We start from the raw sequence: 14,762 nt of genomic DNA, 5'->3' as shown, positions 1-14,762 counted from the left end.
TATTTTTTTATGATTACAATTTAAAAAAATGTAAAAAAAAACTTTCCCCCCAAAAAAACTAAAAAAAAAAAAAAGACATAATGGGGAAAAGTACATTTCAACAGTGATCATATAGTAGGATAATAGATAACAAATTAAGAAATTGCATATAAAATATTTTATTAGTTTTTTACATCAAATAAAGTATTAACAAATATGCTACAATTATAAAACAAAACAAACAGCAAATACAAGTTTGCAGGAGAAAAACACATATTACAAGCAAAGCTGTCAGGGAAAAAGAATGTGGTGAACAGAGGATTCACACTGTTAGAATGACGGATGAGCCACTGGGACATTGGTGAGCTTATTTTTTTACTGCTGCTAGGGTTCTTGTAATGTACAAAATTTCATGACAAATTGAACATTATTGATAATTCATTCATTCATTCATTTTCTTGTCGGCTTAGTTCCTTTATTAATCCGGGGTCGCCACAGCAGAATGAACTGCCAACTTATCCAGCAAGTTTTTACGCAGCGTATGCCCTTCCAGCCGCAACCCATCTCTGGGAAACATTCACACACACATTCACACACACTCATACACTACGGACAATTTAGCCTACCCAATTCACCTGTACCGCATGTCTTTCGACTGTGGGGGAAACCGGAGCACCCAGAGGAAACCCACGCGAAGACAGGGAGAACATGCAAACTCCACACAGAAACGCCAACTGGCCGAGGTTCGAACCAGCGACCTTCTTGCTGTGAGGCGACAGCACTTCCTACTGCGCCACTGCCTCACCCATTATTGATAATATATTAAGATATTACAAAAGTCTAATCAACAGTTTCCCTCTTTTTTAAATAAATATGTGTTGTAAAATATGAATCATTTTTTTATTATTTTTGTCTCTTTTTCTTTTAATCAAACAATTATTTGCATTGGTCATGTAAGAGTCATATATTAACTGAACTTCTAATATTTTGGGTGACTGCTGTGCATACTAATTAGCATTTTTGCAGAAGTAGATAGATGCGGGTTCAAAATTAAATTCAGCTCTGCAGAAACTTCCTGTCTGAAGAGAGGTGTTAAAACTGAACACAGAACACAGAAAGATGTATGCTTTGTTGTTGTGCAGAGAATTCGTAGAAAAAGAGGAAGTATGTCGAAGGTGCGGCCAATGGAGGACTGAACAATGACTGACAAGTGACGTTACACCAAAACTCCACCTGTTAAGATCCGTTGTGTATATATGCTGGAGTCAGGAAATGAATGTTAGTTGCGAACCTCTTGAAGGTAATTCTTGTATTTTCCAGACATTTATTCATTGCCATAGAGAAACATATTTTTTGGTTTGATGGCGTTCTTATCCATAAGCAAGGTGAATTGGAGCATAATGACAGGTCAATTAGACAGTCTATCTAAGTGTACTAAGATATAAGATTCAGTGGCAACCAACAGCTAAATACTGTGGTTATAAATCAACTGGTTATAAAGTAAGTGATTTAAACAGAAAGAGAGTGATCCCTGAAATTGTCTTGACTTATGAACAGGATGTGATCCTAACCTTTTTTCTGGTCATACGACTACATATTAAGGAAATCTTATTACTAAGATTTAAGGTGCAGTAGGTGATTTACTTTAGAAACATACATTGTTGTGCGGGTTGAAAGTCTCTTACCGTTCCAATATTAATGATTAAAGTAAATTATCTAAATGTATTTATATGTATTTTTATATTTTGGGTAGGACATAAAACTAAAAAATGTTCATTCAATTTAATAGAGTCAAACCAACATCCCTCATAATTCCGATAAGTAGCCAAAAACTGGCTGTCAGCAAATGCCTAACCCTAACCCTAACCCATTTTAGTTTAGAAAAGATCTTAAACAACTTCGCAGCCATTTGTACACAGCTCTGCCGACCTATGTTTGTGCATAGACGTGCTGCGTGTTCACAAGAGAGAGGGAGAGACCGAGAGAGAGAGAGAGAGAGCACGAGCGCGCAATCGGCAAAAACATGCTAAATCGAAATTTTTTAAAAACCTAAATCAATATTGGAGTTACCTTTGCACACTGGAGAAAGGATGACACCATGTCTAAAGGATTTCTCTTAGACAGGCAATGTTTTGTTTTAAAACTGTTTTAGCTTCACACAAAGCTGATGTAACGTTAGATGTTGTTGTTACAATCGGGTAATATATTCACAGAAGTCTTGTTCAGCCACTAAAATCTCCAGTAAAAGATTGATAAGACTGTTTTTAGTTTTATAAGGGACCTTTTACAGCTTCGATATTGTAGATTTTAATTAATTTAACAACAATACACAAGTAAATAGCTAGACTATTCCGCATAGTCTCTCCCTATATTGTTTATGATGCAACTCCAAATATTTGCTCTGAAATAGCATGTCAGTTTGGCTTATTAATGAGTGTAATTCCTGCACTGCCGGACAAGGACTAGCCGCTTTTAACACATTAGAAAGGGTTCTTTTGCTGTCATCTTTAACGTGCGCATACTCCTGTTTCAGGAGGCGTGGCTCTGGACGGCAGGGGAGTGACTGCTCAGAGATTTAAGCTAAGCTGTAAGCATTGTGGAAGATCATCTACTGCACCTTTAAATTAAAGAAGGTAACAAAAATTACCCCAACAGGTTGTAATTTGATGAAATAATGTTAAAGAATGTATGGAGTGGATGATGACTGTCAATAAACAGACAAACAAAAGTAACAATATAAAGAGACTACCTGAGAAACCACTATAATGACTTTCATGGATTAGAAAGTCATCTGATTTGGGAAATGCAGGCATTCTGAGGAGTTGGGGAAGAAAAATACTTGTTAAATATTTTCCAGTACCCATGTTTGTTTGTGGTGGTCTATATATATATATATATATATATATATATATATATATATATATATATATATATATATATATATATATATATATATATATATATATATATATATATATATATATATATATATATATATATAATATATGCAATATGTAATATATATAGGCAATGTTTAGCAAATTTCTAATAAGACAAAATCATCTTAACCAATGTAAAATTGCCTTGACATGCTAAGTTTAGATCCAAACCTTACGAAGGACAACTAAGCAAAATAATCAAGGTCTTAAAGTTAACAGAAAATAAGAGGTAGGTGAGTTGAGTCAACAGGACCAGATTTAAGGAACCCTGGTTTAATGCCTTCAATTCAAGACCAACTTACATAAGCCAACCAACTCACACTGATAATTTAGCAGCCTTCTCTTTTTTATCTGTGACAGAAAGAAAGGTTAAAAAGGTAATTCTGTTTACAGGTCAGGCATGTGTGCAGCTTGTGATGCAGGGGGGTTATAGGTCTCTCTACCTCGCTTGGCTTTGTAGCGCAACACAATGAAAATGACCACCAGTGCCAATATCAGCAAGCAGAATGCCACAGTCAAAATCTTTTTCCACTTTGCCAGGCTCACTGTAGGGTGAACAGACACAGAGACACATACAGAGAATATAATATTACAAACAGCACAAATATTTACCTTTATTTATATATAAGTAACAGTGTGAAGTGGCTGTATGTAAGCACAGATTTGTGCTATAAATAATTTCTAGAGCTGCCTCCTAATAGTTGATTAGTCAATAGTTGATCAGAACAAGCTCAGTCGACTTCGTATGTGTACTGCAGATATGCGAGTTAAATAGGCAGCATAGCCAGGGACATATGAGCATTCTATGTTTTTTAAAAGTTGACAGTTGGAGAAGTACTTGCAGCTGAGCATTTTAGTGCACATGTTTCTGCAATATAAAAAAAACTTTGATGGCCACGCGCAGGTCTGGAAGTATGTCCTAGGCTCATTGTGAGTGAGACATGGAAACACTGAGCTCACTTCTTTCCAACAACATGTAGGCAAATGTGTGTTGCTTTCTTGTAATACAAAAAAATGAGAATGAATGGAAAATGACAGTGAAGATGGTCAGTTATAATAACCATTTTTAAATATATATATATTTTAATGTGGGGTTAGCCTATAGTTTGTTTATTCATTTTATTTCAAGAATAAGTTCTTTGGTTTGCCAACTAATTGCAACTGCAATTTTTTTTTCATTTAATATTTCATATGAAGGCTCGGGCCTAGGCTTATTTATTATTAATTATTATTTATTATCCATAAATAGTGTTTTTTTCATTTAAGGTTTAATTTTAATGCTTATTATTATAGTATTTCTGTACAACATAAAATAATGTAACAAATGCATTGCTTCTCTTTACTTAAACTCTTACTGTTTCCCTGTATTTGCTTAAGTCAGTTTGCTTAAGTGATCAAATAAATGGACAATTAGTTGACTAATGGCTTTAATGACTGAGAATTGGTCAATTAAGAAAATATTTAGTCTGGGACAACCCTAATAAATCAAAAGCATATATAAAGCCACATCACAGTGCTATTAGCGGAATGTTGCATGTATACAACAGTTTGATGTAAATAAAAAAAGCAAAACTACCAACTTGGCCTACTAAGTTTAGACGTGAAATAATAGAACAGTGAAAACTTCCTTTACAAAAATATCACTTTTGTATGAAAGTTTGTATTGAACCAGACTAAACAACTCTTCTTCATAATTATTTTTTTTAAATAGCCAAGAGTAAACAACAAGCCCATAGAAACAGCAAGTAGACATGGAAACAATGAAGAGAGGATACATTCATTTATAAATGTCACAAACTAAGAGGTAATAAGTGAACACATCTGTATTATGTCTTGCATAATTATTAGTGCTGGGCAGCAATGACATTTTTTAAACATGATTTATTACATGGTAGGCGGCACAGTGGATAGCACTGTCACCTTACAGCAAGAAGGTAACTGGTTTGAGTCCCGGCAGGGCCAGTTGGCATTTTTTTGTGTGAGCAATCAACTAAGCATTTAATTATTCCTCTCTGCGAGCGAGTTGCGAGTGATGAGATAAATGCTGATAAAATAGATGAAACTTCCCATGTCTATTCTAAAGATTCAAACAGTTTCTAAAAATCATTTCTCAAACCGTTAAAGAAGGGTTTGCAGATGATCAGGATTACATATTTTACAGCCAATTACCCAGAAAGGATTACAAGTAAAGGCTTATAGCTCCACCTAACTTCCCCACAATTTGGCTTATTTTCATTGTATTGAAGCAGTTGATGGTGTAAACAAACATTCTGGGCAATTACAGTTTAACAGCCAACTATATATAGTTTAGCACAGCTGACAATATAAATCTTTCCTCTATCCCAGTTGGCTTTACATTTTCCAGACCTGTCCATACCCCTACCACCCTCCAGCCTGATTAAAAAGAATAAAGATATTTGAGTTAGTGGCTTAATGAATGGGATGAAGTTGAGTCAGATTGCTGCTGCTTAAGATGGTAATGCACAACAGATTTTGTGAAAAGTTTTCAGTTTTCAGGCACTGCATCAGGCATTGTTTCTGCATTTTGGGGGGTACCACATCCACGATGGCCTGACGGCAACAATTTCAAGGGCACACTTGGCAGCCAAAAGAGCTCTTGGGTGTATTTATGGCTGATCTGCATCACCTAGCTCAACTTTTGGATGCATTTATCTGAGGATTGACTCCAGATTGTCTACGACAGCAGGTAAGATTGACTCAACCTTTTAACCTTGAGAAAGCATTGGACCAAGCTCAAATTATAGAAAAGATCCTGGAGGAACGGTCCAGTGGAGCTGTCAGTCATCCCAGGGTTCTAGCTGCATACTCTGAAAAGCACTCTCACCCCCCCTGCCTACTGAGGCTGACTCACCAAGAATAGAGCTAGGGGTCTGTTGGCGCTGTGGAAAGGCAGGGTATTGCACTGCTCTGGATATTGGGGTGACAGCAGAGTCTATGGAAAAGAGGTCAGGGCCAGAGTAGTTCTAGTCCATGCTCTACAGTTACTATTTTTTACCCCAGATTCCAGATGAAGAGAGTTCTCTAGACCTCCCATTCTCCTCTGCTGACTGTTATTGACCTTATTCTAAAATGCGGAAGTGCGCCTGTTTTCGCGATTGTCTTAGAACTTCCGATTCAGTCGCCTATGGGAGAAATGACAAGGAATAATAAACGGCAGAAAATGGCCAAACTACTTGCTCAACAAACAAATGTTTGCATGACTACACAGACCAAGTAGCATATTATAATAAGAAAATATTAAATTGCAACATCAAGCAGCGTAACAAGCAGTTGTTAACGTCAAAAAATGAATGGAAGTGAATGTGACCGGAAGTCGCGAGACAAAAAGATTCAAATGGCAGCGCCCACTCGTCAGCTGAGAATAAGGTGAATAGGAGAACAGGCTGTTGTGATGGGCTGTTGTGAGGTGGAAATCAATGTGGGTGGATATACCACTGTTATGTGGGTCTGGGCTACAGAGATTCCAAAATGTTGCAGCAACTCTGACTTTAGCTGGAAGTTGTATTGTGCCAATTCACTTCCATCCAATTTGGCCAGAGGAGTCTTTACTTACAGAGTTCACCAGCCTCCGGCGCCTAGACTGCAGCTCTGCACAAGACGTTTGGACATAGGAAAATGGTCGTGTTCAAATAAGCCCGTTTTCTCTCTAGGTTTTTTGTTCTTCACTTTTGCCAGTTGGTTTTTGCCGCTGTCGCCACTGGCTTGCATAGTTCAGGACTTGTAGAGCTGCGCACAGATGGATTGCTCTTCAGTGTTTAGACTCTGAATATTAAATCACACTGAATGTTAAATCACACTGAAATGAACTGAATTAAACTGTACTGAACTTAAACTCTGAAACTGAACTGACACTGTTTTAGTTCACTATGATCTACTATGTAAAGCTGCTTTGACACAATAATAATAATAATAATTCCTTACATTTACATAGTGCTTTTGTGGGCACACAAAGCGCTGTACACATTGGGGGGGGGGGGGGGGGGAATCTCTTCATCCACCACCAGTGTGCAGCATCCACCTGGATGACGCGACGGCAGCCATTTTGCGACAGACCGCACAACACACACCAGCTGATTGGTGGAGAGGAGACAGAGTGATGAAGCCAATTGGAATATGGGGATGGTTAGGAGGCCATGATGCACAGAGGCCAGTGGGCAGATTTGGCCAGGATGCCGGGGTTACGCGCTTAGACTTACTTAAGCCTGAGCTACGCCGACATGTGCAAGCCAAACAGTGTCAGAAAAACACAAAGCAATCCGTACTCAGGACGTTACATGTTTGACAAAATGTACTGGCTAGAGACTACAGACAAACACATCAAAAGTGGCAACCAGGCAAGATATTGTCCAAGACTGGGCCCCTTACTTACACTGTACAAGTTGGTGCCAACATGGTTTAGTGCAGACACATTGACCAGCTTTTGGATGCAACCTCACAGGTTGATTCTTCTCAAAACGTAACAGAGAATGTGGAAACTTTCCCATGCCCTGATGAGTTTGCACTCATAACACCAAAGTTTCCCTCTACAGACACTGGTGTAAACGAATCAGAAACTGTTCAGGTGTCCAGTGCTCAGTCCTCATCTCAAAACGCAATGCCTCAAGCGAAACATTATCCTGAGCGTGTTAACAAACCACCTGACAGACTGAACTTGTAGTTATTCATATATACATACGATAACTAGCTGAAATAACTGTTACAACAATTTGCATAGTTAAATAAGTTCTGCATTGTTGTGTTTGGAGTGCTTGTATTCTTACTGGTAAATATAATGGAATGCAGCTTGAAGTGGATACATCAATGCTGGAGGGGAGGAATTGTTGTATATTGAGTTAGTAACAAATTGATTGTTCTGTTACGACCCACTCTAGTGGTGTGTGTGTGTATGTGGTTGTTGCAATAGTGAAGTAAAGACGTGTTCAGAGCAGCTCCGGTGTGATTGTCTTAATTACTGTTATGTAGGTGTACAAACATAACAGCCACTAATAATCATAAAGTGACATCTGTCCATGACAAAGAAATTGTAGTGGTTTCAGTGGGTACAAGAGCAGAAGCAGGTTTTTGATTGCTTAAAGGAGGCCTTGTGTCAGGCTCCAGTCTTGGCCGTACCTGATCCAAGCTTACCATTTATCCTGAACACAGATGCTAGTAATGTAGGGCTGGGTGCTGTTTTATCCCAGGGGGAGGGTGGTTGGGGGAGGTGAAATGGTCATAGCTTAATACAGTGGGGCCTTTAACAAAGTTGAGCAGAATTAATGTGTAATCATTAAGTCTGTCAGACATGTCCATCATCACATTTATCAACATCTACCTTTTGTGATCCGTATGGTTCATGGATCCTTAAGAAGGATATTGTCTGTTCAGGAGCTGAAGGGACAAGTCGCTTGATGGATAGAGCACCTGCAGAATTTCTAATTCATTATCCAGCATCGTAAGGGGGATAGCCAACAAAATGCAGATGGGTTGTCATGGTTTGTTTGTAAGGCAGTGTGAACGACTGGCTGGGTATACAGGACAGTAAGTATGCAAAAAGACCCCAGGAAGCATTCTGCAGCATCTTGCTGTGCAGTGCTGCCTAATTTAAATGTGGCATGGACTATTGAACTGCGTAAGAACCCTGATCTCCAGGTAGTCATCAAATGGATGGAAGGAGGTCAGATGCCTGTGTGGGAAGAGGTGGCAGCTTTTGGGCTAGTGATGAGGGGGCTGTGGTCTATGCGAAAAGGTATCAGATTGAATATGGAAATGTTGCAAAGAGTTTTGTTTTTGGGTCCAGCAACTTGGGGTGACCAAATGGTAGACGGAAGTGCCCAAGATGTGTCAAATTTTGGTTTTGGAAGCTATGCATGGACAGCCAGGGGTGGGAACAATTTGGAGTAAACAAAACATTGAAAGGGGTGCCTCAAGAGTTTTACTGGAACACTTGTAGGAGGGATTTAGAGTCTTACTTTGTCGATGTGACTCATGCACAGCGTCTGGTAGGCTGTCCCATGGATCATGTGGCAGTAGATTTTCTGGGACCTTTTCCACAGACATAAAGTAAAAAAAAAAATGTGGTTGTTGCCATAGACTATTTTACCCAATGGCTGGAAGCCTGTGCGGTCCCCAAACAGGAGGCAAGGACTGTAGCAGAGGTCCTGCTGGAGGGTATGTTTGCTCGCTTTTTGGTTCCCACCAAGGTGCATATGGACCAGGGAAGGAACTTTGAGTACCAACTGTTTTTCAAACTCTGTCGGCAGTTGGGTATTTGTAAAACAAGGACAACTCCTTTGCATGGGTTAGTGGAGCGGTATAATCGAATGCTTTCTACTCAATTGGCCCTTTGTGTGTGCCAAGATGAAAAGAACTGGGATCTACAGTTGCCATTGGTTCTACTTGCTATGCAGAGCGCAGTGTAGGAGACTGCCGGATGTACACCAGCACTTGTCATGCTGGGAAGAGAACTAAGCATTCCATCTCCTTGCAAATGGGCCGTCCACCAGACACACCTGATGCACCACCTGGGTTGGAGTACGTCCATCAGTTAAAGGATCGACTACAGTCAGCTCATGAGTTTGCCCATCGCTAAGCATTGCAGGCTGGTTTTGAGTATATGACCATCACTGCACGAGCCGTGACTTCAGTTCAGGAGATCTTGTCTAGAGTCTTTGGTCCAACCCAAATTGGATTGTGTCTGGGTAAGACCTTGTTATGTGGTGAAGAGTTCATTTACTGGTTGAGATAAAAGCCCGGAGGTCATACTTTGGTGCTGCATCAAGTTCGACTGGCCCCATACCAAGGAGAATGGTGACTCTTCAGCAGCCATATTCCAAAGCAGAGTGCTGGGGCAACCCATTCTGCATTCAGAGGAGCTAAACACGCAATGCAGGACAAAAGGGTGGGGAACTTCAGCAGTCTGTGAAAAGAGTGAATCCACATCCTGGGCATCTAGGGAAGCTTCGGGCACTCCTGGAGGAGCTGAACATGCAGTGCCAAGGGGTCTGGTCTTCTTCTATAATGATCTGGGCTGGAGCCACCCGAAGATGGTATGAAAAGTCTAAATTGTTAATCCCGGAGCAGAATACTTGATAAAAGAGGCAACAATCACAAGTTTCAGACTACTCCTCTGAGAGCAGTGCTCCAACTGGATCACAGCTTTGGTTTAAGGAGTTATTGAGAGTACCTCAGCAAATTGTGGATTTCATTCTTCCTCAAGGATAAGGGAGCTTAAGGAGGGGGGCAGTGTAGCGCTGAGGCCAGATGTTCACTATTATAGTGTGTTGTATATTACCTGTTATAGGGGGATTTCTCAGGAAAAAGGGGAGGGGAGCATATGAGAGGATAAAAACAGAGAGGGAGAGAGATAGCGTATGTTTTTTCTTGTGTTCAAGAGAGGATTGGGACACCTCCTGATGCTCACTATGCTAGTTTTTGTAAAGAAAGAAATAAATTAAGCTGTTGGCTGAGTTGAACCGGATTACTGTCTCCTGTCTGTTTAATCTGGCAAGTGCCTGACACTTTATTTATACATTTATATATGAGATTAGAATATGTGTTTGCTTTCTGTAAGTTCTTTATGTGTTAGAATAGAATATTGAATATTTTCAATAGTAATTGTAAATGAAACATAGCACAACATTTGTGCCTTTTACATTTATTTCAAGTAATGCGAAAAATGAGAGCATGTTTTCAACAAAACTAATATTCGATTTTTTTTTAAACAATGTTTATACTTGTAAAACTATAAAATTTGCACATAAATTATGAGGTTATGGATGTTTACATTATAACAAAAGTGGTTCAAATGATGGATCTGCGACAGAGCTACTACTTAGTTGGGAAACTCTCGTCACTACATTGTCAATGATCCATCATAGTAGGGTAGTTCAGCCGCCAGTTAGGTCATTGTTTGGGAAATGCACCCCAGACCAGTTCATGTGAGAGCTGAGCTGCAATCTTCAGCAATCTTAGGCCAGCCACAAATGTTCTCATTGCATTAGAAGTATACAGTGCTTTTCTCAAGCCAATATTAATCAACTTAATCATCTGTATATATATTTATATATATATATATATATATATATATATATATATATATATATATATATATATATATATATATTTCTTTTTTCTTTTTTATAAACAGTGCATTTGGAAATTATTCATAGCTCGTCAATTTTTCCACATGTTTTTATGTTACAGCCTTATTCCAGAATGGATTAAATCCATTTATTTTACTGATCCATTTTTAGGTAATTTATACATTTTTGTATATAATTTAATAAGGCAAAAGTGAATTTATTGCCATACTCAAGTGTTACTTTAAGATAGAAGGAACAAATTAAACACTGTATTTTAAAAAGGGTTGATGCTCACCTTCGATTGAGATGATGTCACTCTTGCTTAATTTATTAGCCAGGTTAAATGCCTCACAGTAGTAATTTCCACTTTTCTGTCTGCTCACTGCACTCAAGACAAATGAGGATGAATTACTCTGAACTGTAGTGGTGTTAATTGGTGTATGGCTGTTGCCATAAAAGCTAAAATTGATTGGTGGAGAGCCCTTGGGAATGCCACATATCAGGGTAACATCTTCGCCTTCTTCAATATTTCCAGGTATTGGAATGACTGTAAATAAAGGCTTCCCTACTGGAACTAAAGAAAAAAAAAAGAAAGAAGTAACAGAGGGTTAATAGAAATAGGGATATTACCTTATTCCTAGGGGGCCTAAGATGACCTAAATTTATTCATTCATTTTATTTTCAGCTTGGTCCCTTTATTAATCTGGGGTCACCACAGTGGAATGAACCGTCAACTTATCCAGCATGTTTTACTCAGCAGATGCCCTTTCAGCTGCAACCCATCACTGGGAAACCAGAGCACCCAGAGAAAACCCACGCGAACATGCAAACTCCACAAAGAAATGCCAACTGACCCAGCCGATGCTCGAACCAGCGACTTTCTTGCTCCTTGATTACTTAAATATGACTAATAAATTATCAGTAACAAAAAATCACCATCAGTAAAAATTTGTATTAGTCTAAAATTTTTGTAGTAAATTAAATAATTATAAATTATTAGTAGTTATATAAAGTAATTTTAATTTGGATAAAGTTATATAATTGATTATGGAATCACAAGCCAAATCATGGTAAATTATTTAATATCATATTCCAGTTAATTTTAAAACAATCCCTATTGTTTATGGCGGTGACATCTTTATACATCCATATAGGAGGGGTGTGAGTATTGCATACAAGAGGGCCTTTCAAAGGTTCAGAATTACTGCATTAAATGTCATATATAAAGTTGCATGTTATAGCTCAATAGAACAAATTATTTCTTCTATTCAAACAGTCCAAATAAGTAATTTACAAATGCATACAGTTTCAGATAAAATAACTATTTAAATAAATATATAAGGCATCACAGTGGGTGCAGTGGGTAGCACGATCGCCTCACAGCTAGAAGGTCGCTGGTTGAAACCTCGGCTGGGTTAGTTGGTATTTCTGTTTGGATATTTTATGTTCTCCCACAGTCCAATAGTATGAACACAGTCCAGTGATATAGATGAATTGGTTAAGCTAAATTGTCCGTATAGTGTATGTGTGTGAATGAGTGTGTATGGATGTTTCCCAGTGATGGGTTGAAGCTGGAAAGGCATCCGCTATGTAAAACATATGAGGATGGGTTGGCGACCCCAGATTAATGAAGGGAATTAATAAAAGTCTATTTTTCTAAGAAAATTAATAAATAAATGAATAAATGAAAACAAAATGCTAAAAGATTTAACATCTCATGTCCTCACCTATTACAGTCTCATTTAGCCTTTGACTCATCTTGACTGAGATTTTGCCATTATTCTCTGCTTCACAAAAGTAACTGCTGATGTCTGAGGGAGCTGATATCATGGCTATAAAGCGAGCCTTCTCATGAGGGTTAGAGACCTCTGTCCTGTTCACGGTAATGTTGTTTCTCTTCAGTGTGTAGATAATTGGCAGACTTCCATTCTGAGAGTGGCAATGGATCCAAAAATGTTTATCCACTATGACAGGAGGAGCATCCACTCTGATCTCAGGCTGTGAAACAAGTACTTAAAAGAAACAATGGTTAATTAACTTTTTTTTTCACTTGTTTTATACTGTTTAAATTTTTTATGTATTCCAAGAGAATTAATGACAAGGGACTGCCTACCTTTTGCTCTAAATAGAACATTCGAGCTCTCTTTGATTATGCCATTGGCTTTTGCCACACACATGTATTTTCCATTAGTCACATTTCTTGCAGTATTACTATATCTGTAATTGCTTATTACAAGGGTTTTTTCTTTGTATATGAAGTACTTTATATCCTCCCTCTGAATTCTCACAGAAGCAATTATGTCAGTATGACAGGTGATGTCGAAGTGTTCTCCTTCAAATACTTCAGGTGGGTGAATGCTCAAGGCAGGCACAGAGAAAAGCTCTGAAGCAAAAATAAGCAAATACTTATTAAAGCAGAATATATTTACAGTGTTAAATAGATGAAGAAAGAACATAGGTTTCCAAGCTAACAAGGTCTAAAGATGTAATGGTATCAATAGCTATAAATTATTTTTACATAACATAGACACAGGGATCATGTCCACCCCAATGGTTACTGTATCCATCTACAATACGTATTAAGAATTAATCATCAAAATCTCTTACGATTTACAGTGATGTTCACAGAGGAGGATTTATGAATGGCACCGAGGCTTGCAATGCACTCATATTGCCCAGAGTCATTGGCTTTAGCAGACATATTGTAAGTTTTCTGTCCCATATTCAAACCGAGTGTGGTATGTCCATGGACAAGACTGATTCTAAGTTCAGAATTTTTTTGATAAGTCATATCCACATTGCAGCTGAAGGTTAGGAGGTCTCCTTCAATGACATTTGCTGATGGCATGACATTGATCTCAGGCGTGATACCCAGCTCTGAAATAGAACAAAAAGTGTACATATTTCATTATTTCTCGGCAATAAACAACTTTTAAAAAAATGACCACCCAAACTCAAAATGTTTTAGTAACTGGTCACATAATTTTTTTTTTTTTTTTACAGCAACAGCCTGTTAAAATTGGCTCCATGAGAAATAATGTGTTAAAGGGTAAAAAAAACATCAAAACGCATTTTGAGTCATATATGTGTCATATATGTGGCCCACACTGCTAAAAACACTATTTGGACACATACATTTCACTTAAAAGTGAAAACTGGTTGTTTTTGTGTCGTTTTAAGCAAATCCGTTCTTCCGGTTTGAAACAAACTTTTGAAGCTGCGTCACGGCGATTAGCTTCTTGTGTGTATTCCAGCATGTAGACTGGCTGTCTCTACCTGGTAGTACTTTGTGACGTCTCCGAGTGTGCTGCATTCATTCATGCATGACTTGGCTCAAACCAATCAACACGCTCTTTTGTGTATGTTGTGCAACTTCATTAATATGCATGACAGCTTCGAAGACTGTTTCTACCTGATACAGTGTTCAGACGGCAGAGAAATGCCACGTTGTGTTGCCGAAACAAGTGTAGGAAGAATTGTTTGGAGATATGGGTTGTCAGTGTTGCTTTTATAATTTGCTGCATCAAAGGTTTTGTTTTTATTTTCCCGCTATAAGAGCACAGCTGGACTCACATGTGGATTACAGGGCACAGGACATGCGACAGAAATACGTGTCTGAGGAACATTTCTTTACCCGGGAGCTTTTCTCAACTGCAAATGGTGAAATCCGGAATTGCTGCTCGTCTCCTTTTAATAAAGACATCACTCCAGTTGATGTTGATTGCCCTGTCTCTACAGATTTGGTAAGTAAGCGATCAGTGTT

The 14,762-nt window shown here is 38.4% G+C and overlaps 1 protein-coding gene across 13 annotated transcripts in view; it reads right to left on the bottom strand.

Annotated features, from left to right (window-relative positions):
* Window positions 1-14,762, bottom strand: part of pecam1b (platelet and endothelial cell adhesion molecule 1b) — a 52,604-nt gene that overhangs the window by 14,870 nt on the left and 22,972 nt on the right. For 3 of the 13 annotated variants that reach the window (XM_073954067.1, XM_073954066.1, XM_021477069.2), the window contains exons 5-11: window positions 13,607-13,876; window positions 13,113-13,382; window positions 12,727-13,011; window positions 11,295-11,573; window positions 3,362-3,463; window positions 3,239-3,269; window positions 2,729-2,793 (exon numbers count right to left, since the gene is read on the bottom strand). In XM_073954067.1, the coding sequence (XP_073810168.1) occupies window positions 2,729-2,793; window positions 3,239-3,269; window positions 3,362-3,463; window positions 11,295-11,573; window positions 12,727-13,011; window positions 13,113-13,382; window positions 13,607-13,876 (1,302 nt within the window). Of the gene's footprint in view, window positions 1-2,728; window positions 2,794-3,220; window positions 3,270-3,309; window positions 3,464-11,294; window positions 11,574-12,726; window positions 13,012-13,112; window positions 13,383-13,606; window positions 13,877-14,762 lie in introns of all 13 variants that reach the window. The other 10 variants (XM_068221951.2, XM_068221950.1, XM_068221949.1 and 7 more) reach the window with 4 other exon arrangements.

Source organism: Danio rerio, chromosome 6 (assembly GCF_049306965.1).
Source record: "Danio rerio strain Tuebingen ecotype United States chromosome 6, GRCz12tu, whole genome shotgun sequence".
Taxonomy (NCBI): Eukaryota; Metazoa; Chordata; class Actinopteri; order Cypriniformes; family Danionidae; genus Danio; species Danio rerio.
The sequence above is the reverse complement of the archived record's forward strand: the minus strand, read 5'-3'. Positions and strand labels throughout refer to the sequence as shown.